This window comes from Bemisia tabaci, chromosome 7, assembly GCF_918797505.1.
Source record: "Bemisia tabaci chromosome 7, PGI_BMITA_v3".
NCBI lineage: Eukaryota > Metazoa > Arthropoda > Insecta > Hemiptera > Aleyrodidae > Bemisia > Bemisia tabaci.
The window spans coordinates 39,795,734-39,816,825 of NC_092799.1; the positions used below are offsets into that span (position 1 = coordinate 39,795,734).

Sequence of the window (21,092 nt, forward strand, 5' to 3'; positions counted from 1 at the left end):
ATTTCCTCTTCATTTGAGAAAGGTCTCGCCACTTTGTTCACGCGTCTGTTTTGTTTTGAAGCTTTTCTCACCTAAATTCTCCTTCCCCGTAAAATAATGAGTGCAAGTTCAAAAGTCAAGGATAACCGGCTAATAACTTGAGGAATGTTTCGTTTCCTCTTAAGTAGCAATGATCGCGATAAGTTGCGGTTGGATCGGAGAATGTATCGCGATTTTATAGACATCGATTTACCGATTTCAACACATGAATTTGCGATAAAATCGCGATTTTATCGACGGCTATCCATCACACTATTTTCGGGGGGAAAATCGTGATAAATTGAGATAAAATTTCGATTTTATCGAACGCGATTTTAAAGAGATAAAATTGCGACGAGATCGAGGATAATTTCTCAGAAGTTGATAATCTGAGCGATTATTTATCATCAAAAAATCGTTTTTGTAAGAACATCGCAACTTAAAATGCGACTGGGGCTTTGCTTAAACTCGTAGTTTTCGCGTGTCACTCCGTGTTAATTCCGCATCAACCTCCTCGCGACTCATCTAATCAGCAAGTGTAGTTAGGTTCAAGGCCTTATTAAGGGGATGACCACATGGGCCGTGGCCCATGGCAGCAAATGTAGGGGGCGGCAAATTTTGCAATTTTTTTAAATGTAGGTATAAAAAAATCGGATTCAGAAAAAAAATTATCAGTGAGAAAAGGGGACAAAATCTCTCTTTCCTGAGAGTATAGTAAATTCTAATTTTGTCGTTTCTCGGTGATACAAGAGACAGCATCTTTAATTAGTCGAGTTAAGAGAGGAACTAAACACGCAACTTGGCCTGGAGCTTAGCCCAGAGAGGAATGATGACGAGGACTTGAGATGAAAAGGACAAGCCCTCGGCGCGGCGGTCGGCATGTAACACATATTAGCGCCTACAAGCCTGCATGAATACTTCACACTTCACCCATTGCGCCAAACACAGTGCGGTCAAGAGCGGTTGGCGTAAAACGCATAGCGCCTACAAGACTGCAGGAATACTTCACGCATTGCGCCAAACACAGTGCGATCAGCGCGGCGCAGCGGCGGAAGTTAAAATTATTATAACACATTTATGTTTGTTCTTTCATAATTTTTTGGTTCATTTTCTTATTAATGGAGGACCTTTTCCACACAGAGATAGGTTTACGGAACTTAACTTTCGCGTAAAGTTCCGTGAAATTTTGCTAGTAGTATTGACAGGGCTTTCACAAAAAATGTATCCAACACGAGTAGGTAAACGCGTCCTATGTACCCCTCTCCCTCTGGCACGTTCACTTGATGGTTTATATTGATGTTTCAAAACGAATGAGAAGGGGGCGGCAAAATACAGGCGGCCCACGGGCGGCAAGTAGGTAAATCCGGCCCTGGTTAGGTTGAGAGGTTTGGGGACAACAAAATTGCAGTTTTTCCATTTCATGAAACACTTTTTTTAAAATTTCAAAATAAATTATATGTACGGTGGGAAGAAAGATCAAACTCACTTTTTAATGCTTAAAAATTGGACTTTATCAGTGAATCTTTCACAACATACGTTTACAGACTGTTTTTAGTTGAAATCATGAATATCTCAGTTTCTTCAAAAATTGCGCTCATGCGCATTGTCCCCACAGCCCATGCGTTCTTTAAGACTTCAATTTTGCTGTACAAAATTTCATAATGAAATGAAAAGGTAGAATTTTGCAAGTGTTTTGTAATGCACTCAAATTTCTCAAAAATTCGTTTGGTTTGTTTCAAAAATGGAGATTAAGGCTGATTTTTTGGTATATTTTGTGCTGAACCATTGCCGGATATGTCAAGACGCAAATGAGGAACATAGTGTTGTGCATAGACGAGTAAAGGAAACCTTTTTTAAAAGCTTCTCTGGAAATTGCATATTTTAAAACAAAAGTAATCTCAAGCAAGATTATAATCATTTAAGAAATAGGAAATAGCTAAAAAGATCTTACATTCAATGGTACAAGAATGAGCTAAGCAGTTGAGCGTTTTAACCAATTTCTATCCCTCGTTGTAAAATGAATTGTGTATTTTCGCAACTTGCAAACCTTGCTCCGTCCCTATCTCTATCTAAAATCTGTTGTCGAAAGCAACTTGATTGTGTCTTCTCTCTTTTAGAGTGCTTTCCAGCTAATACGCCACAAAGACCCACCCATTCTTTGCCATGAATAGCCGAGTTTCTTTTTACAAGGCAAATTCCCGAGACTGTTGATCATGGGTAGTAATGCCAGTTTTTCTTTTTTTTTCTCCACTCTGCAAATTCACTTCATTTTTTATTTGTCCTTTCTTCAATTTTTTGTACTTCTCTTTCAGGGCCGGATTTAGGGGGCGGCAAATTTTGCAATTTTTTTTTTAAATGTAGCCATATAAAGAAAAATTCGATTCAGAAAAAAAATTACAAACGAGAAAAGGTGACCAAATCTCTCATTTCCTGAGAGTATATTTCTAATTTTGTCGTCTTTCTGTGATACAATAGACAGGACCTTTAATTAGTCCAGTTAAGACTAAGAGAGAAACCGAACCTGGGACGGCGCGGCGCAGAGAGCAATGATGACAAGAACTTGAGATGAAAAGGAGAAACTCTCGGCGCGGATGTCGGTATGTAAGAAATATTAGCGCCTACAAGACTGCATGAATACTTCACCCATTGCGTCAAAGACAGCGCGGTCGCTGCGGTCAGAAGCGAGCTGCGTGAAACGCATAGCGCCTACAAGACTGCATGAATACTTCACGCATTGCGTCTTACACAATGCGTGCACACCGTGCAGCAGCGGTCGGCGTGAAATTCATGGCTCATACATGACTGTAGAATACTTCACTTATTGCGCTAAACACAGTGCAGTCAGCGCGGCGCGGCGGCGGAAGTTAAAATTACTAAACTATACATTTGTGTTTGTTCTTTCGTAATTTTTTCGTTTATTTCATACAAATGGAAGGCCTTGTCCGCATAGAGATAGGTTTACGGAACTTAACTTCCGCGCCAAGTTCCGTGAATTTTTGTCGGTAAGGTTGACAGGGCTTTCGCAAAAAATGTGTCCAACAAACGCGTCTTATGCACCCCTCTCCCTCCGGCACGTTCACTTGATGGTTTTTAGTGATGTTTCCAAATGAATGAGTGGGGGGCGGCAAAATACAGGCAGCCCATGGCGGCAAAATACAGGCAGCCCATGGCGGCAAGTAAGGAAATTCGGCCCTGTAGGTGTTAATGACCCAGCTTTGCTAAAATACCTAAAAAATGTATACAACAACAATAACAATTGGTTCAAAAAAAGAATTCTTGCGCGAAATTTTTCGTAGCAATTTATTTTTGAAAACGCACCCGGTAAGCTGCGCTTCTAATGGGCAAGAATCAAGCAACAGCAGAGCGCCTTCAAGTTTTCACATATGCAGCCCGGACATCCATCGAGCCTGAATAGTTGCATCCAAGCCTTGTTACCAGTAGCATTAGTTTCAACGCCCAAAAGAGCTCTGCACTGCTAAGGAAAAACGTCGTATGAGCCCTCTGGCGTTGCCAAACTTAAAACCCAAATTTACTAGGAAAATCCTGAATAATTTTCCTCAATTTTTCAGACGACTTTGTTCGTAATTTAATCTAATTTGTCTGAAAATTTCAAGGAAAAATTGAGAAAAGTTGATCCATGTTCAAGGAGAATTTCAAGGATTTTCTTAAAAAATGGATGTTTTATCTGGGGAAATTCGGTAACTCTTAAGTGTGCATAAGACATTCTTCCCTAGCACGGCAGAGCTCTTGCATGCCTCGAGAGATTTGCCATTTAAGTGCTTTTCCTGAGTAGAATTTTGCAACAAGCTCGGCGATGCCGCTAGTTTCATAAGATAAACTCATCCTGAGCTCCAAACAAGCTCTGAAAGTTGAGGCCACGATGAATGAGATCACCTGGTGTTACTCCCAATGTACAATAGACCCATTCTGCCCTGCTAAGGAAAAATTTCATGTGCACATCAGAGTTACCAAATTTCTCTGGATAAGACATGCATTTTTTATGAAAGTTATGCACATTTTCCCATAAAAATTTTCAGATCTTTTAAATTAAATTGCGGAAAAATTGTCCGAGAATTTTGAAGAAAAATATTTACAATTGGACCACGTTAAGTAGAAAGGAACCAAGCCACATCAGCTACTGCCAAATTTAACCGCAGGCAATTTAATTTTGTTCATGATTACGGTTGTGCATATTTTTGTGCAAATTTCAGTGAATTTTTTTGCATCGTACGTAGCAAATTCCTTAAAATTTTCAAAAAAATCCGCACAAACTTTCTCTCGTAAAAACTTAAACTGCCCAGTAAAAGGCAGTGGCTGATGTGGCTTGGTTCCGTTCTGCATAACGCGGTCCAATTCTCCCAGTGAATTTGGCTTTTATCGAAAGAAATTTGGCAACTCTCGAATGTTCATACGGTTTTTTTCCCAGGACGGCAGCATTCGTCTAAAATCTCCTGTAACTAGCAATCCGAGCGAATAATAAAGCCCGATATCACGAAGAAATCCGCTTGATTTGCAGTAAGAACTGTCCAAAAACATTTCTGAGCTTTGACTGCTAAAATCAAAACATCCAGACGCGAAGAAACATCCAGCGCTGACCCCAGCAAAATTCCGCGCCTCAACTCCAAACAATCTCCACAGAGGTGAAAAAGCTCTGAAAAGTAGCCCCGGTATAAATTAACGGCGACCTGGATCGCGGCTGCAATTTCCTTATCGTTCGACTGTGAGATCCGCGACGCTCCAGCAGAGATGTCTTACGCCGTGTTCGCTGTCTTGGCCTGCGTGGGCATGGCCCTCGCCGAAATCCCGTTGGACTACCCGGAGGCCGACTACAGGACCCCGTATACTTCTTCCTACTCGTACCCTATCAGCACATCGTACTCGTCGTACTCCTACCCGGTTTCGAGCTACTCCTCTTACTCGTCGTACCCTGCTTACAACGACGGACGGATCTACTCTACCAGCTACTACCCGGCCTCATCTTACTCCTACTCGTCCTACTCCATCGGGAAACACGCCGGATCCCACAGCCCTTGCGCCGCCCCGGTCCCGGAGATCAAGCCTGTCACCGTCCAGTCCCAGCACCCAGTCCCGTACACCTTCGGGCTCCCTCTCACCCCTAAGGTAAGACATTTTTATTTATGTGCAATACTCAAAGTTAAAAACACCTGACTCAATGCTGCCGTGCTAAGGAAGAACGCTGTATGAACATTCGAGAGTTGCCAAATTTCCTTCGATAAAATGTCTTTATTTATTTATTAAATTATTTTTGAAAAAAGTTATGAATATTTTTTCTTTAAATTTTCAGAATCTTTAGGTGAAATTGCAAACAATATTATCTGAAAAATTGAAAGGTAAATAGTCATAAGTTTACCAGGAAAGCGTTTTATGAAAGGGAATTTGGCAACGCCTGAAGGCTCATACGGCGTTTTTCCTTAGCACGGCAGAATGGGCCGGTTGCGCTGGTTACAGAATCGTGTTTTGATGCTTGATTCTTGTAGATTAGCTGAAAATAATAACATCCGTCCAAACAGCAACTTTCTACGTTCAATATTAACCGAGATATCGCGCCTTGAAAAACTCGATGTATGACGTCATCCACCGTGGTAATATATACCATGTTATGCACTACCGCGGTGGGTGACGTCAAAAACCCGACTTTTTGAAGGACGATATCTCGGTTAACATTGAACGTAGAAAGTTGCCGTTTGGACGGATCTTTTTATTTTTGGCTAATCTACAAGAATCAAGCAATAAAACATGATTCTGTGACCAGCGCAACTGGTCCATTGGACCGTGTTTAGCAGAGAGGAACCAAAAGCCACGCCAGCTATTGCCAAATTTAACTGGGTAATGTAATTTTTTTACAAAAGAACGCTTGTGCGAATTCCTGTGACAATTTTAAGAAATTTGCAGGATTTTTATAGGATTTTTTTGGACAAATTCATTGAAACTTACACAAAAATCCGCACAGCCGTTTTCATGTAAAAAATTAAATTGTTCAATCAAATTTGGCTATATTTGATGTGGCTCGGTTCCTCTTTGCTTAACTCGGTCCAATTGCTACGTTCTAAATTTTCCACTGTAGTTTCCTTTTTAACATAAATCACCTATTTTTTCCTCTATTTTTATAGTCATCATCTCTAGTGCCAACGCACTTTAAAACAATTTAAAAGAACAAAAATACTCGTGCAGCCAGAAACCCCGCATAATAATGTGTTATTTTTAATATACAATTTACAGAAGGTAAAATTTGAGTTAAAAAGTGTTGATAAGATTCTTAAAATATCTATTTTGGTTTTTAAAGCCCACTATGTTTGAAAAAAATGTTAAAAGACTCTTAAAAATGAATAGTAGCTTTCTTAACTTTTTTACGTAAATTTTACCAGACGCCTATTACCTATATTTTGAAAATATCCAAAAAGGGTCTCCTAAAGCATAATTTGTATCATATTTCTTAATATTTCTTGAAAAGTGATTTTTGAACATTTGATGTTATTGACGAAAACACTGTAATGACCACATGTGTATTGATAATAATCTAGAAAAACACGTAGTTTAATTATTTAAGTTTGAATAGTTCCGCTCCGATCTTACATTCCAAAAGAATTTGAAGTGAAATTTTTAATGGGATTTTCAGATTTGAAATTTAAAAAGGCACAGTTGAATTACATCAAACGTTTTAAAAGGTAAAATTCTGTGGAATAGAGAAAAAATCCGAAATTCTCTTCTTGCATTGCAAATGGGGTCATAAATGAATTTTTAATGAAAGCATTTTCACTTTTTTTTTTAATTTATTCTTTCGAGTACAGCCAGTCTCTAAGTATTACATTAAAAATGTGTAAAGTTACAAAACAGGTTTACTCTCACAGCGTCAGTTCAAACTGTTTAACGTCATGGAGCTCTGTGTCATTTTTCAACTATAAACCCGTTAAATTCAATGTTCCTAAAAATGTCACATAGCGCGTTCATACAATCTACCTTTTTTTCAAAGTGACTTTGTACTTAAAGAGAGCCTCAGAGCATGAACATTTTAAGTGCTATTTTTTTTAAATCACAGAAAAAAAATGTTTTGAGTTGAAAAATTACACGAGACCCTATGGCTTGTAAAAAATTAGAGCTGTTGTTGCGTTGCGAGACTGAAAATTGACAGAAACTTTCGATTTTTTACGAACAACACATAGAGGCTAACTCTACCATAAATAATCAGTAGCTCAATTTTTCATACTTGTCGAGCTCACTTTTGAAGCCGTGGACCATGAAAAGTGACATATGAAATGCTTTTATTAAGAACCTTTAGAAGAATTGTTAAAAATTATTTTTCAGGAAATCCTCTTTGCATAGTTTTTGAAATAACGACATGCGATATGCCACATTGATTGGTCCCATTTTTTCAGCCACTCGTCATTTCTCTCGAATTTTGAGATCGCAATTCTGTTGCCAGGAGGCTAAAGAATTCACTTACCAATTTTGACAACCAAATTCAATGTATTAAAGGCGTGGTTTTTTCAGAGGAAAAATATCGCATTCAAGTGCAGTTTCGATATCAGCGTCGAATGCGATATCTTTCCTCAAAAAAAAAAAAAAAAAAAAAAAAAAAAAAAAAACCACGGCATTAATACGTTGAATTTGTCAAAATTGGTACTTACGTGAATTCTTTGGTCTCCGGGCAATAAAATTGCGATCTCAAAATTCGAGAAGAATGACGAGTAGCTGAAAAAATGGAACGCATCGATGCGATATATCGCATGGCGTTCTGACACAAAATATGACGTTCATCGAATTACCTTAACGAAACTGAAAGCTTTCGCAGTTTCCACATAAAATTCGACCATAGAGTACATAGAGTCGTAATGTAAATGGGAGAGCTGGCGCCATGTTCTGCTCGACGAGACCCGAGCCCGGTGTGCGCCGAGTTCGGGTCACTTTTTCGATACATGTTCGATCCAAAATGGCGGTGTGGAATACGTGGTGATTCCTATCTTCTTTGTTTACATCGGATGGCCGGGTATCCGTGTATCGCAAACAATCGATTATGTACCTATCGAAAAAGTGACCCGGCGTCACACAGGAGTCTCGGAATTCGGGACCTGGAAAATGCTTAAAAGTGGCGCCAGCTCACCCACTTACATTACGACTCTATGTACTATATGAATTCGACTTCCTCCTCTGACTAACTCCGCTGCGAGTCGATGCTACCAGGGTTGATATGACTCTTTCTTATTTTTATCTGACATTTTCGTTTTCATTCACTTTCCAGGTGCTTGAACACCACTCAGCCCCGCAAATGATCAACTACTATGCCCAGCCGTACGTTGTGAAACACCACCAGAGCGCAGTCCTCCACGCCTACACTCAGAAACCTGTGATCGTCGACAACTACGAGCACCCTCAAGTTCATGAGCTTGAAGGGCCCCAAGCCGTCATCGTCGAAGAAGTCTGCCCCCCAGGACACGGCGCTGCCATCTCCCCCGTCTCCGCCCACCCTTGCAAATAATTTCAAATCCTCACCTTTGTGAGTAATTGACCACAAGTGTATAAAGTCGTTGTCTTGTTAATGTTCCTCAGATCTGAATACAACTGTTATTGTTTTCAATTCGACTTACGATTTTTACCTCTTAGAATTACCTCATCCAAACCACCCTCTTTACCCTAGTAGCAGCTATAATTAAACATTTTTTTTAACAACTTCGCAAGTTTTAAAAAGATATATCTTGAAGAAATGTAAAATTATCGATTTAGGAAAACCTTTTTTGAGTATTTTTAAAATAAAATTTACAAGAGCTAAAATTTTAGTACAAGAGTCAAGAAACACCTAAAATATCAATTGCAGTTTTTCAACACTTAAAATGTTTGAAAACAGGTTGAAAAACTCATTGAAAATAAAGGTGGTCATTTTTTAAAGACTTTTTTGAGTTTTCAGTAAGAGTTTTTTACTTTAAAATAGCCAAAAAAAAAAAAATTTAAAACGAAAATTTCGACGGGGTTTTTCAATGAGTCTTTGAAAAATGGTTTTTGAAGGTCATATTGCTACTAAAGGTAGATCCTTTCGTTGGTACGATTCATTCTGGTCTTGGTCGATATTTTTCAAATTTTATTAGATAAATTAGCTTATAAAAAACTCAATTTCAGTCTCCAGGTCAATCAATTTGAGACGTTCCAGGAGAGAAAAACATCCTCTAAAATCTTAAGATAAAGTAATCTCAAGAGATAAGTACTGTTCCCAACTTGCAATCAATTTTAATGAATCATTATCGATGGATATCCAAAAACAGTAATTTTTTGCTTTATCATAAGATTTTAGAAGATGATTTTTGGCACAAACATTATTTCATGATTGAATCCAGAGACTATCAAACTCAAATTTTTCAAACCCTTCTCATGGTTGAAATTTGAAATATATCGATCGGGCCTGCGAAATGCATTCGCGTCACAGATGAAAATCCAGCTTAATCTCAAAATTAAAAAAAAAAGAAAGAAAGAAAAAAACACGATGGTATGTTATATACGAACTTTCCCTATATATAACTCCAAATCTTTAAAAAAATCTTACTAAAGTTTACAATAGAGGGGCCGACATTCTGTGTAATAACTCTATTTCAATCACTCCGAGGTACAAAGATGGAGCTGACAATTAATAAATTTGCAGGATTGCTAGTTTTGAGGCAAATATCAAGTTCCGCAAGGTGATTGTTTTTAGTCAGCAGTCATCAAATTATGTCGATCTAATCAATCCTGGACTAAGTATACATGCAGCCCCGGTAAATTCCAGAAAATTACTCTAATATAATGAATTGAGCAAGTGCTTACGTAACAAACTCATACTATATACATGGCGAAGCATCTAGATCCGCCGTGATTCCATGCAGTCACGAAATTTTCACTAGTAGGTAGAAGTGTAACCGAAGCAGGTATAAAAATATAGCCTACATCAATGTTTATAGCGTTTCTTGTAAAATAATGTTAGCAGTTACGAAATCCGGCGCAGATATGCATGATTTGGAACTAGGGACTGACACCTGGATCGGAGGTACGTGTTTTTGGCATCAGCGATTTAAACTTGTTTCCTCTCCAGTTTAAACCATAATTGAATCAGTGAGTTCGAAAACACACCAACTCGGTAATTCAGAATTGCTCAATTTGCATGAGAGACGGTCAATTTTTATAAAAGTCATTGAAATTAGCGCATCTGTTCCAACTTATACCTTTAAAATGCCTTAAGTGCTTGTATTTCGGCACCAAAAATCTATTTCTTAGACTAATTTCTTTATTTATTGTTCGGTTTCGTGTGTGTCTTGATTCTTTTCATTTTTCCGAGTTGGTGTGTTTTCGTTCTCACTGATTCAATTACAGTCAACGGTGAATACAGCATGAAAAATCAATCGATTGAGTGTTTTAGGAGTTACAAGGTATGATGCGCCTTCACTTTAGCACGTATGCAATTTCTCGTGCCTCGACCGCTCTGGCGCTCTCACCTCGGTAATCAAAGGCAAGATATTCGTCATTTCCCTCCCGAAAGAACGTAACTCCATTTAAATATTGCCAATTTTTTTTCGTAAATTGCATTTTTATCTAAAGAATCTTAGGCATTTTTAACCGAAAATTTCATCGATTTTTTTTCCTTTGAAATCGTGCATAAATCAGATAAATTTTGGACAAAAATTGCGCAGGTACATTCTCATGGCCGGAAATACGGAGGGGTCCCGGCTTCTCCCAAAAAATGTCAAGGACCCATGCTACTGATTAATCTTGTGGTAAAAGGCTTAGGGAATGTAGTGAATATGAGCATAATCCTAATATAATCGATCAAAGATGTCAGAGGAAGAAAATTTCTCGCAAAGAAAGCAGCTTCCTCCCATTAAGGAAGTGAGGTAAAAATAAGTCAGCAAAATTTCTGTCATTTGTAATATTTAATTCCATTTTGTTTTTCATTGAGAATTGCTTAAAATTTCTCTCTGCAGCTAGGGGAGGCCCCCCAGGCCCCCCTTATCCCAAGATCTATATCTTCCTGTGCCCCCCCCCCCCCCACAGAAAATTCCTAGTTCCACCCATATACATTCTTGTAAAATATAGAATTGCTTGAATCGATTTTCAAAGAAACTAAGTAAAGCAAAATTTTCCCCTGATATCTCTACTACTCAACATAGTTGAGATGGAGTTAGGTCTGTGAACATGTTTGCACTGGAGAGGCACACTGATGTACCTTTGAAATTTAAATGCGTTTCTCTAATAACAGGTAAAAAACAATTTTAACGAATCGCTTCAGCAATTATCCGGTGGGAATAAGGTTCTTCCTCACGAAAAAGGTTCAAATCTCCTTTGACGCCGTTCTCTTTTTCTTTCCCATCGTCGTCAGGATATCAGTATCGAAGACTGAGATTAGAAACTGCTAATTTGCCTTCAATAGACAAGATAGGCAAAAGTGGATACTCAGGAGCCGCAATAGTTGTATTCAAATATTTACATCAACACGTGGATAGATACCCAGCATCCTCAGCGAACCATCCTACCAACAGCCAATCAACAAAACAGAAATATCAATCAGCTGTAACGTAATGGCGGACAGGTGGAGCGGTTAATCTAGTGATAAGTGACGTTAACTTTAGTTTGTGACATTTTTTTTAATTCATAAGTTTTAATGCTAACTTATCTTTTCGTTAAATGAGTAGTCCATGGCTATCTTAAAGAAATCACCGGGCTTTGTAAGTGACAATCTCTTGTTTGCTCTTGTTTATTTCAAAGAAGTTATGACTTGCTCTTGATCGCAAGTAACCATTTGCATAATACTAAATTAAATTTATGTTTGGAGCCTCTGCTTAAGTTCTCTTATCTCAGAATCGTTCATGATCCTGATTGAAGTTTACCTATTTTAATAATTCTCAGGCTTAGTCTGAATCAGCTTGAGTTCTTTTCAAGTTCCTAATGACATCTGATTTGTGATAGTCATCACCCAGTCCTATTACACACCCTCTTAACTTGCCTTCGTATCTATTTTTCTAGTCTTTGATTTCCATTTTGAGCATCCCCATGGCTCTAACATTTATGAGCCGTTATTTCTGATCTATGACGGATTGATACTAAGCTTCATCATCTTGTAACGCAATCCCTCCCATTGCAATCATGATAACATGAGTGAACTTAAGAATGTTCTGTCATTTATTTACTTTTGATGTCATTACCAAGGAGGGACTTAGAAAGCCCAGCAAGCTATATGCATTTGTATTACTTTTCCTTACTTTGTTTTATAATTGGAGTCTTAATATTATCACCTTTCCTGAGAACTGTCGGCTGCTAAATTCAATCATCCGTTTGCTTAACCTCCAAACGTAGTTTAAATTAGTTGACAAGTGCCAAGCATCTGCCTTAACGATAGTCTCTTTTGAAAATGGTGCTTTGCCAGTCATTTGAGACAAAGGTCATCGAAGCAGGATGGTTTGTACATAAGATAATGAATTAGGTTTATGTATCTCAGAGGCGTATTTTAGATAATGGTTGCAAATCTGAGAGCAGTTGACATCATCCAAGTGTTCACATATTTCTAGCAAGTCAAACGCCTGATATTCTGAAGTTACTCCAAGATTTCCCGTTATAGTCAGTCTACTAATTTATACAGTCATTCAGGAAGAAATTTTGGATGATGCCATCAGCGGGCTGGTTATCGAAATTTTGTGTTTGTCGGGCTGACATAGGTTAAGTGGCGGATCGTGATTGGTCGGCTATGTCTTATCTCTGCTTTGTCGTGCCTTTGTCAGGTGGAATTCACGACAAGCTGAAGGCACCTCTTTAGTTCCCGACAGTATGTCGTCTATTGCACCTGATAAAGGCATGACTAAGCAGCGATAAGACATAGCCGACCAATCACACTCTGCCGTTTAACCTATGTCCGCCAGACGAACACCAAATTTCAATAATCGGCCCGCAGCTGCGCTGGTGCATACATAATATCTCGCCGTGTGGTACATATTGTCAGTGATGCAATGTGAATAAACCATTTGAAATGGGAATTGCACCTGCTTTTTTTTGCAATGGATTTAATGCTGCTACCAATGAATATCAACTTGAAGTTCCCAATAAAATCAGATGAATTGTCAAAATTTAGAATCCTTTAATGAATGGTTAGGTCATCATTTCATTCAATCGGACATTTCATTCTTGTGACAGACAGAATGACTTAAATATTGACTTGTTTTAATACTGTCAGGCTATATCATTAGTTATTCTTCTCAAACATTGAATGAATTGTCATTCTCTGCCTTTAATTTAGCCTGAAAAAACTGTAACTAATGAACTTGCTCTTTTTTTTCATTATGAAGGCTTCGCAGCAGACTCATGGACGACACTGTTAGTGAATTATCTGGTGAATCAATTCCCTCGGATGATTATGAGTTCATCAATGACCCTCTTCAAGTATGTCACTTTTTGCTCTTTACACTCAACCAGCACTTTGAAGCTAAAATGTTGCATTAATATGTGAAATACCTAGGATATTTTTTCAACACTACCCACTGTAATTTTTTTTCAACATTCAATGCAGTTTTTTTCCTTGAAGAAATTGTAATGCTATTGGAAAGAGAATTTAAATTTTTTAGGGCTGCAGAATTTGGGAAATTCTCTTGAAAAGAGGGTTACAAATTTTGCTCCCCCACTCTCTGTGCCAAAAGAATTATAGGTACCTAGGACAAACAATTTTTGGCCCAAATTTTACTTTAATCCCAATTTCTGAAAAGTTCGGCCAAAATAAGAAAAAATAAGATTATTCGAGATAGGAACTGAAGTATTTTCCCCTCCAAAAAATTAAGAAAGTTAGAAATTAAAAAGAAGAAAAAGGAAAAAGCACTCTGCTTTAAAATGGCCTGCAATATGTGCTTAGCTACAGCAAAACTTATTCTTTGCTGTATTTTTCATGGTTTCCTCTTTCAGGAGATGCACCGTAAATCTTTGTAAGTCTATGAAAATATCTATATAAGGGTGTCAATTGTATTATTAACTGAAATTTAGGCCTTTTAAATTTTTCTTTTACCAATTTTTAATCAATCGTGCTGAAATTAATTTTTAGCAATACCGTGAAGTATCACTTAAATTTATTCATTAATTATAGGCTGCATTTTTACTCACAGCATTCTCAATTGATGTTATGTTCATTCTTTCTGTTTCACAGCGGCAAAATTTGCTGTATCCATTGCCATACTTGAAAATAGCAGACAATGGTGATCTCAACCAGTTAAAAACTTGTTTGAATGAAGTGCTAAATGAAAGTGAAACAATGAGTGACTCTGATCAAAAAGATTGCTCGGAGGGTAGTAAGCTCAAAGAAAATCCAATCTCTCCGAAAGATGATTATATGCCTTCTGATGTGGCGATCAGTGAAATAGCTGATGATGATTATTGGGCAACACTCGCAGAGAGCAGTATGTTTATTTTTTTGTTTTATAACCTTTACTGTATCAATTATGACAATTTGTTTTATTTATGAAAGATCTGAAACCACATAAAACCGAACATAAGGCAAAAGTAGTTTGGATAGATTAAGATAAATAAACTAGCCTAAAATGAAGATAATTGTCTTGCTAATCTGCAAAGGTCGTATTATTTTTTCTGAAACTTCTAGCGCTTTTGATCCAAACTGCATACATTTTTTTTTCAATATTCGAATCTGAAGTATTGGGTATTGAGAAATAAAGTCGCAAACATTAAAGGGTAGATGATATTTTATTTTCCAATCATAACACATTTTTTTTTTCAGAATCATCCAGAACTCAGCACAAATAGACAAAAAAAAAAAAAATCCAACTGTGTAAACTGTGACTTTTTGCCAATTAATCAACAGTGAATAAAGAGCTAGTTGCAAAATCTTTTCCTCTGATTTAAATCACAAGCAACCCAGTATAGCTTAGTTCTTTATGAGATTATAGAGAAATCTTGAAAATCAGTATGCACTGACAATGCAGCATAATAATATTTTGAGCCTTCAGGGACATTTTTTAAGTTATTCCAGGAAATTTTGACCCTGGTGTTGTAGTGATTGAGGTACCCACTGGGGAAAAAATACTTAGTGGTGAATGAGTCCCTTTGTTTTTAACTAACATTAAATATGTTTTTAATCCTAGGTTTTTCAGATAATGGCGGCGACATTATTCAAGACTGTACCATGTTCAATGGCATTACTTACCTGGGTGCAGCTGCAATTAATGCACCCAAAAGCGAGCCAGAAATCTTACGTAATATGGCAATTCTGAATAATGAACAATCAGCTGATACAGCAATTAAAGTGTCTCTGTCAATTCCCAGTTATTCAACTGGAACTGTAGTGTAAGTATCTTCAGTTGTTAGTTTGACCCAGAGTTTCAGAAAATTCCCAATCTTGGACAAAATCCCCAATCCTGGACTTTATCATGACAAACATTTGAGAGTCTTTAAATCAGTCTTAAATCTAAAGTGAAAAATGAAACTGTAAGGAAAATCGTGCTTTTTGAGGAAAGAAACTGAAAATTCGAAGGTTGTTCAATCATTTTTTCTGCGGGAGGACAAGTGTTCTGCCTTCTTCCTAAAATTTTACCCTGGCGGAATAGCCGGATTTTTAAGAGTCAAATTTACTTTTTGCGCACAATATGCTATTTCAACCTGTGTCTTCGGATCTGTTCTTGAATCTCCTTGTTCCGGATCTGTATCGCAAACGGTGTGTTGAAAGTGCTACCGCTGCTTCCTAGTTGCAAATTAGAAAAACTGACAAGGTGTGTCAACTTTTCTAGATGCCACAGAAGCCCAGCCTCTTTGGCCCTTTTCAGGCACATTTGGTGCATGGCTCCCAGCAAAGGCAGAACACAGAGGAGGACGTCATAAATACATGAAAGTTACCTAAAGTTGAGAGTTTGTTAGCAAAGACTGTTGGGAAGGAATATAACGCAACTAACCTAATAATAAAAAAAATTGTAAGCACATTATTTATCAGTGGTAATTTTGCTTTTAATGAAGTTTAAAATTTTTGTCTTACAATCACTCGATGCAATGGCACACTACGTATTGCCTGGCAGTTGTTTATAATTTTGTTAAAAATGCATGAACTTACACAAGAGCAGATTGCAGCCTATTGTTTGGGGGTGCTCAAAAACTGGCCTCTAGGTAGCAGAACCTAGCTATGGTCCGCTCATGTCTAAATTCATAAATTTTAATCTGAATTTAACCTGTCAATTTGGCTGTCAAGGAGTTTAGTGAATAATTCAATCCTTCCCCCCTCCCCCCTGTTATACTTTTAACTTGTTGACTTTATTAATATAATATTTTCTCTTTTTTTTCAGTATATATGATGCAGCAACTAATGTTGTAATGGGTAAATATGAAATCCCTCGGATTTCTTTTTATGCGCGTGGTACAAGCGATACCAAAGAGGCTGCCTGTTTCGCATTCACCTGGTCGCACGGTGATACGTTAGAATCAGCTATTTTCCAGTGCCATGTTTTCAAATGTGATATTCCTGAAGCTGTAAGTATCATGCCACAGTTATGAGGCAATTTCTTGATTAACCTGTCTTACAAAATGACTAAATGAAGTTGAGCAGAACTAATCAGTAGATTTGCTAAAAAAAATCTATTTTTTGTTCAGTAATTTTAACATTATATGCTTTGATAAATCAAATAAAATTCTTCATGAGAAGTTAGTATCTTCAAAATCTTGAGATGTGTGGGGACTGGTCACTAGAAAAGGTATGCGCTTGAATGAAAGGTATTTATAGTTACAAAACATAGGAAAAGAAATGTTTCATTGTGAAGCATGACTAAGGGTTATCAAAATTTGTCAAGACTTTCTTGAAATTTCATAAAAATTAATTCAGAGGTACCGGAAAGTCCTTGATTTTGGTTTGAGCTCTCCTCCAATTGATGCATGTTTTGCTGATGTCACTTTAATTTTCTGTCGTAGGTTGGACAAGTTTCATTATGTTTTGCCAAGGCTTTTGAGAAACCGAAATCTATGACACTATCTTTGAATGGTGATCTGAGTCAAAATGAGCAATATGAATTTGGAAGTAAAGCAAGTAATGTGAAAATGTTCGTTTTTGAAGTATTATTAGAAATCAAGGAAGATGATGGCAAGGTAAGTTCTTAACCATGGATATGATAATGACTGACAAAGAGCCTCAATCTCTGATTTTTGTGTTACGTAAATTACGTGAGTTAAACAGTGTTTTCCTCCAACTGACACTGTGACATCGCGCGCGGTGCATAACCAGTCTCCCATTTGAACCCATATATTGTTTTGGACGCGGCACAGTGCTGTGACCTACGGCCGCCACGCGGCACCGGCCGAATCTCGATATATTCCCTGCAATCAAATGGCAACTGGCGCCGCGCAATATCTCCTGAACCAGTTTGGAGGAAAATATGTCCTTATGGAATATCATGAAACAGAAGGAAAATTTGGCCATATGGAAAATCATGAAACAACTTTTTTGGCTTGTAGCGCCCATGTACTATTAGTCCACTTGTTTTAAGTATAATAGTGCCTCTGAATATCATTGAGCTCATGAAATTTCAATTTCTCTTTTATTTTTCCTAAAGTTGATAAAATACATGGAAACTCAAAATAACTTGTAACCAAATACAATTTGACTGTTAAAGATATGTATATTTATATTATTGAGTTTATTAAAGTGTTGCTTCAATGATTGAAATGAGCTAAATGCATCAAGATCCGTCCACATGTCAGTTTCATCCAATATTATGAAACACATTACAGCATGATGCACATGTTAAGGGGCTTTAAAAGTGTTCGGTGTATAATATCTTCCTGTGCAATCTTCAGAGAGAAATGTCTCCGTTACATTTCAGTATTTTAGAAGATTTTTTTTTTTTTTTGGCTAATCCACAAGATTCATTTATAATCCATTCGTTTACTCTGTGCCTTGCACATGAAGCCCATTGTGGTATCAGAGTAATGCAAGTGTCAAATTTATAATTCTAGCTAAATACTGCTCGGAATTTTTTGCCCATAATCGTAAAGCACCCTTTCAGCCGCTAATTTGTTGTTTTTGACCAAATACCCAATTTTGTGGCGTTTTTCTCTGTGAAAAAATTTGTCATTAGTCAATAATAGGGCACTTTACGAGGTATGAAATCACGCACTTTATTCCATATTTTTTATTCAAATTTTAATGTAGGAATTAAATTGCTCCTTGAAAAGTTCGGAAATCAACTCTTAAAGAAGATAATGTAAGTATTTGTTGGAAACATTAGGTGAATGACACAAAAATACAAATGCTGTCATTTGTGTGGTTATTGCGAAGTGAACATGTCAATTGATCTAGCTTTACCATTGATTTTCTAACTTTCCACGGTATGAAATGCTTCCTATGTAAAATTTTGAAGAGGACGTATACAATATGGTGCTTTCAATTCATAATTTATCCAACAGCAGCTGATCGTTTCCAATCATTTTGTGTATTTCAGGGAGGTTTTGCATTAGTGCCAAGAGAGAAAAGTTACCTAAAATTAAGGAGTAATGTAGCTAAACAAATTTGCCTGACGGTAAAGCAGGTCATGTCAAACGATGCTGATGCCCACTCTCTTCAAGTGGAGCGATGTTTCGGTGTCCTCGTTTCTCCTGGCCGCCATGTCCGTCATAGTGATATGCAGTTACTAGATATTGTGAGTTAATCTTTATTATTTCAATTCCAAATAAATATTGAACCTCTGTGATGGATCATAAGTAATTATGAAGATTTTATTTTATAAAAAATTGTTTTCACCGATTATTTTTTACATGATATAAAATCAGGCAGCTTTAAACCAGGTCAATTTAAATGTTTGACCCATAGTGATTTGAACATTAAAAAAAGAAAATAATAGTATCCGTTCTGCAATCATTTTTTTAACTTGTTAACTGCCATGCCATTCCCCAAGGACCAGCACTTGCAGAAGCCATTCTTAAATCATATTTACTCAGTGGAGAGAGCACTCCATCATTGCATACCTGAAACTCACATTACAGCCGCGTTTAAGTGTTGACGCTACTGCTGCCTCAGAGTGATATCTGTCATATTTGCTAGCTGAAAGGCACACTCTCAACTTGTTGTGAATCTTAAGGCAAATTTTTGCAGTTAAAGAGTTAAAGAATTTTGATTCCTTCATGCATAGAAAATTATGTGACTTAACACACAAGAACCTTGGTTTTTTCCCATTCAGAGGTGCTGATAGGTCTTGTAAACGAAAGTAAGTCACAATCTTAGCCTCCGAATTTCCTCTTTTTGGGAAAATGTCAAATTACAAATCAAGTACAAAAATTTCAAAATTCAGCAAGTTCTTTTCTTACTCTCATTCTTTGTTTAAAGAAAGAAAAAAAACCATATCATAGACAAATGTGCTCATAAACTCCCATATTTCCTCACACCTCATGCAAGGGGACTTGCTTACTTGAGCATTTTATGCACCCCGGGCTTTAAAGTGCTAAATTTGTCTCGGGCCTATATCAAGATTTAGTGTAACTTGATGAATTTTCACCAAAGTATTATTGAGGACCATTAGCCCAATGATCTGTTGCCGATTTTGTATGTTACAATTGTTTAATCATCCAAGTAAGTTAATGAGGGAGAATGGAAATGGAAATTTTTCACAAAAGATACATTTCCGATAGAGTGACATCTAGAGGATTGACTATTTTATGAACAGCTTGTTTCAATGTATGCAAAAATGTCACTGTATGAAACTTCATACCAGGCTCTTTCCTTTGAGAACTGAAGGACTCTCGTGCGTTTCAAACAAAATCTATGCGTAGAATGCCTTATCTGCACACGGCGTTTCCCCGCAATTTGAGCAAGTAGCCTTTACGAAGTCGCAATGAATGATCAATTCAATATTGATCGCTTTAACAAGCAAAGTCCTTGTAGAGCTTTAAGGCCGACTGAGAGAAAAAGAAGAAGTGAAAGCAAATTTTTTAATATTCTGTTGACTCAATTTTTCGTGATCATTTATTTCAGATAAGTGGATAAATTGTTAATTGTCTTCAGTTATTTTGTGCCTTAATTCTATTAACATACTCTATTTTTACTAATTTATCTCCCTGTGCAAACTTCTGGCAGAAACGTGAAAGGTTTGCTTTGTCAAAACGGTAACTGACAAATCACCAACATTTTTTTCTTGTGATTTGATCTTGCGACATTTCTCATGAACGCATTTCAAGGAGACAAAGCCCTTTATAGGAGCAATTTTCATGTTAATGCTCCTTGATATTCTTACCTTGATATTTGGTCTGTGATTCAAAGCTTCCCTTCCATATGACTAAACTTTTCCACTCATCTTTCATGAATTGTTTTGTGTTGCAGTTTTCTATGGGCCTAAGATCAGAAAATGGCTGCAGAAGCTATATTATTTCTGGACACTGGGATCCCACAAACCCTGTATTTGAGTCATTAAATGTTGAAAGTCAAAAAAATTATTTGACAATTGCTGTTGATCTAGTTATGGACTGTATTAGTGAGCCAGTTAGATTCTCGTTGGTTACTCCTGTGAAAATATTCCCACAGAATGAAAAATTCTGGTCTTTTATCTGGCGGCCTGTCATCCAACAGTTTTATTTACACTTACAACAGGTTTGTAATCTTAATTGACGGTCAGTGAATTGAAACAAGTAATTTTAAATTAGTGTTTATTAATAATTCAAGTGTAGATCAGCAACCCAAGAAAATATTTTGAAACCTATAAACCAGAGGTATAGAGGATTTATAGGTTTAATTCACTTTAAATGAAAATGAACATATTAATTGAGATTAGACTTGTAATTGGAAGCAAAATTTTTTTCATTGTCATTACTTGTGGCTTTCATTACCAAGATAGGAGAATTTCCTCAATAGACTTTTAAAGCGGACAAGAGTCCACGCCAAGTAAGTCTCCACAGTCCTAGACTGCGACAGAAGATCCGCCACCTTAATTCTTGTTAAACTGACATCCATCAATTTTCTGTTGCAGTCTAAAAGTGCATAAATATCTTTGGCGTGGACTCAATTTTATTCTAATAATTTTTTTGAAGAAGTTAAATCATTTTAATACCCCCCCCCCCCCACCTGTCAAATTAGACTTTTATTCATTCCT

The 21,092-nt window shown here is 37.0% G+C and overlaps 3 protein-coding genes across 4 annotated transcripts in view; all 3 read left to right on the forward strand.

Annotated features, from left to right (window-relative positions):
• Positions 1–21,092, forward strand: part of LOC109032971 (small ribosomal subunit protein eS1) — a 248,432-nt gene that overhangs the window by 188,438 nt on the left and 38,902 nt on the right. The window lies entirely within an intron of this gene.
• On the forward strand, positions 4,689–8,612 carry LOC109032309 (uncharacterized). The gene is made up of 2 exons (XM_019044379.2): positions 4,689–5,139; positions 8,276–8,612. The coding sequence occupies exons 1-2, from the start codon at positions 4,765–4,767 to the stop codon at positions 8,510–8,512; spliced, it is 612 nt and encodes a 203-aa protein (XP_018899924.2). The 5' UTR covers positions 4,689–4,764; the 3' UTR covers positions 8,513–8,612.
• GAPcenA (GTPase activating protein and centrosome-associated) overlaps positions 11,537–21,092 on the forward strand; it is a 38,962-nt gene continuing 29,406 nt past the window's right edge. For both annotated transcript variants that reach the window (XM_019045331.2, XM_019045332.2), the window contains exons 1-8: positions 11,537–11,717; positions 13,329–13,422; positions 14,174–14,423; positions 15,123–15,324; positions 16,311–16,494; positions 16,930–17,103; positions 18,456–18,653; positions 20,327–20,593. In XM_019045331.2, the coding sequence (XP_018900876.2) occupies positions 13,345–13,422; positions 14,174–14,423; positions 15,123–15,324; positions 16,311–16,494; positions 16,930–17,103; positions 18,456–18,653; positions 20,327–20,593 (1,353 nt within the window). In that variant the 5' untranslated portion in view covers positions 11,537–11,717; positions 13,329–13,344. The remainder of the gene's footprint in view (positions 11,718–13,328; positions 13,423–14,173; positions 14,424–15,122; positions 15,325–16,310; positions 16,495–16,929; positions 17,104–18,455; positions 18,654–20,326; positions 20,594–21,092) is intronic.

Excerpts from the sequence above, each read along its gene's own strand:
- LOC109032309 (XM_019044379.2), top strand. The coding sequence starts at position 4,765 with ATGTCTTACGCCGTGTTCGCTGTCTTGGCCTGCGTGGGCATGGCCCTC. Across the intron at positions 5,140-8,275 it reads GGCTCCCTCTCACCCCTAAG|GTGCTTGAACACCACTCAGC; the intron begins GTAAGACATTTT and ends TTCACTTTCCAG.